Consider the following 2500-nt stretch of genomic DNA (forward strand, 5'->3'; position numbering starts at 1 on the left):
GGGTGAGGGTGTGGGGTATTTCAGGGTGAGGGTGTGGGGTATTTCAGGGTATTTCAGTTTATTTCAGGGTGTTATAGAGTATTTCAGGGTGTTTCAGGGTATCTCAGGGTATCTCAGAGTATTTCAGGGTATCTCAGGGTATTTTAGGGGATCTCAGGTATTTCAGGGTATCTCAGGGTATCTCAGGGTGAACACTGACCCGCTGTTTGCTGCCTGGTGGGCCAGCTGTTTGTAGAAGTAGGGTGACTGGGGTGGGGAGGAGGAGGTGGGACTTTGCTCCAGCTCGCCCAATCCGATGTTCCCCATCCCGTCTGTACACAAAATCACCTGCAGCCAATGGAGAAGGAGAAAGCTTGATCATTGCAGGTTCAACAATGAAAATCAGATATTTTTTTTCATTTTAAAGGCATGAAACAGAACTTATTGCTTCATGTTTAGAGACACCACATCACCACAACACCACAACAACAACAACAACAACAACAACGGTTCTGACGGAACACTCAGGCCTGACCTTTGACCCGACGTATCGAGACGCCATGGCAACAGAGACCAGGGCTGCAGGACCCAACGATGTCGCGCCGTGCTCCCTCATCCTGAGAGAGAGAGAGAGAGAGAGAGAGAGAGAGAGAGAGGGGGGGGGGGGGGGGTTACTGCACTACCCTTCAGCACCCTCCCACACACACACACGCACACGCACACGCACACACAGACATGCACGTGCACACACACACACACACATGAAAACACACACACACACACACACACACACACACACACACACACACACACACACACACACACACACACACACACACACACACACACACACACTCACTCACTCACTCTTTGACCCTCAGCGTGAGAGCCTGGAAGGTCTCAGCAATGCAGTGGGGAGTGTTGTACTGCAGTCCCTGCTGCCACAGATGGTCGTAGTCCACCAACGCCCAGTCTCTCAGAGAGAGAGGGTCCCCCGAACCATCACCATACACCACTACCTAGAGGAGGAGGAGGGAGGAGGGAGGGGGGGGAGGGAGAGAGAGAGAGGGGGAGAGAGAGATCATAACCTTTAGCACCACAGAGAGAGAGTGTGAGCCATGCCCTCAGACAGCTATCATGAGTGGTAGAGTTGTGGAGGTCAAAGGTCACGACTCATGTTTACTCACTAGTTGCTATGCGACAAGCTACACCCACCATTTCAAAAAATATGTACTTTGTATAAAATAATTTCTGCCAAGACTTAAAAACGCCTTTATGATACATTTGAAAGGACAGTTTCTATGTCCAGTTATTTGCTTACATGTAAGCACATGTAAGCACATTCTTGAAGTTGTAATCAATCTTTATTATTCAATCAATATATCCATATATATCTATATATATATCTATCTATCTATCTATATTCCATATATTTATCTATCTATCTCTTTCTCTCTCTCTCTCTCTCTCTCTCTCTCTCTCTCTCTCTCTCTCTCTCTCTATATATATATATATATATATATATATATAATATATATATAGGGATATATATATATAATGCAACAGGTCAAAAATATTTAGCGAAGGAATATATGGCATTTTGGAAACTGTAAATGTTCTCATGGTAGTACTGCGTATCCTCCTTGTTATCTCTGACTACGCTATCAGCGACAGCTGGATAGATTGTCATAACATGAATACCATAAATACCATGAATGTCACTCAGAGCGAACACCCTAGCCAGTCGTTTTTACAGAGTAAACACACAGTAGTGTTCCAGTGACCTGTAGCTGGCTGGTAACTCGGTCTGTAGGCTAACAACTAACAAACCACAAACTACTAACTACTAACTACTAACTAGGTCTGTAGGCTAACACGCTAACAGATAACTACTAGCTAGGTCTGTAGGCTAACAGCTAACAGATAACTACTAGCTAGGTCTGTAGGCTAACAGCTAACAGATAACTACTAACTAGGTCTGTAGGCTAACAACTAACAGATAACTACTATAATATAATAATATATGTCATTTAGCTGAAGCTTTCATCCAAAGCGACTTACATTGCAGTAAGTGCACACATTTCAGTACAGACGGTCCCAGCAGGAATCAAACCCACTTCAGGGAGAAGGGTGGAGAAGGGTGGAGAATTGGGACACTGGGTCGTGACAAACAGGTTGTGACCGTGGCAGCATTCCTCTACAGAGCTAAAGGGTTCCTTTATGGATGCATATGGAGGAACATATGGGGGCAACTTACAGCTAACTACTAGCTAGGTCTGTAGGCTAACAACTAACAAACCACTAACTACTAACTACTAACTACTAGCTAGGTCTGTAGGCTAACAACTAACAGATAACTACTAACAACTAGCAGCGAACTACTAACTAGGTCTGAAGGCTAACAACTATAATATAATATCACATAATATACATATATACACATATATAATGACAGATGAGTCATATTGACAGTGTTGTTTTTCTGTGACGGGTGGAATTCCCCTGGTGACACATACAGTCA

At 44.1% G+C, this 2500-nt stretch overlaps 1 protein-coding gene across 1 annotated transcript in view; it reads right to left on the reverse strand.

Moving 5' to 3' along the window:
- Window positions 1-199: 199 nt before the first annotated feature.
- LOC310824672 (circularly permutated Ras protein 1-like) overlaps window positions 200-2500 on the reverse strand; it is a gene marked incomplete at both ends in the record, with an annotated part of 4427 nt that continues 2126 nt past the window's right edge. The window contains 3 exon segments of the mRNA XM_083697923.1: window positions 200-327; window positions 515-596; window positions 847-998. Of these exon segments, the coding sequence (XP_083554049.1) occupies window positions 200-327; window positions 515-596; window positions 847-998 (362 nt within the window).

The sequence above is a fragment of the Argentina silus genome (genome assembly GCF_951799395.1).
Source record: "Argentina silus genome assembly, contig: scaffold_910, whole genome shotgun sequence".
Lineage (NCBI taxonomy): Eukaryota > Metazoa > Chordata > Actinopteri > Argentiniformes > Argentinidae > Argentina > Argentina silus.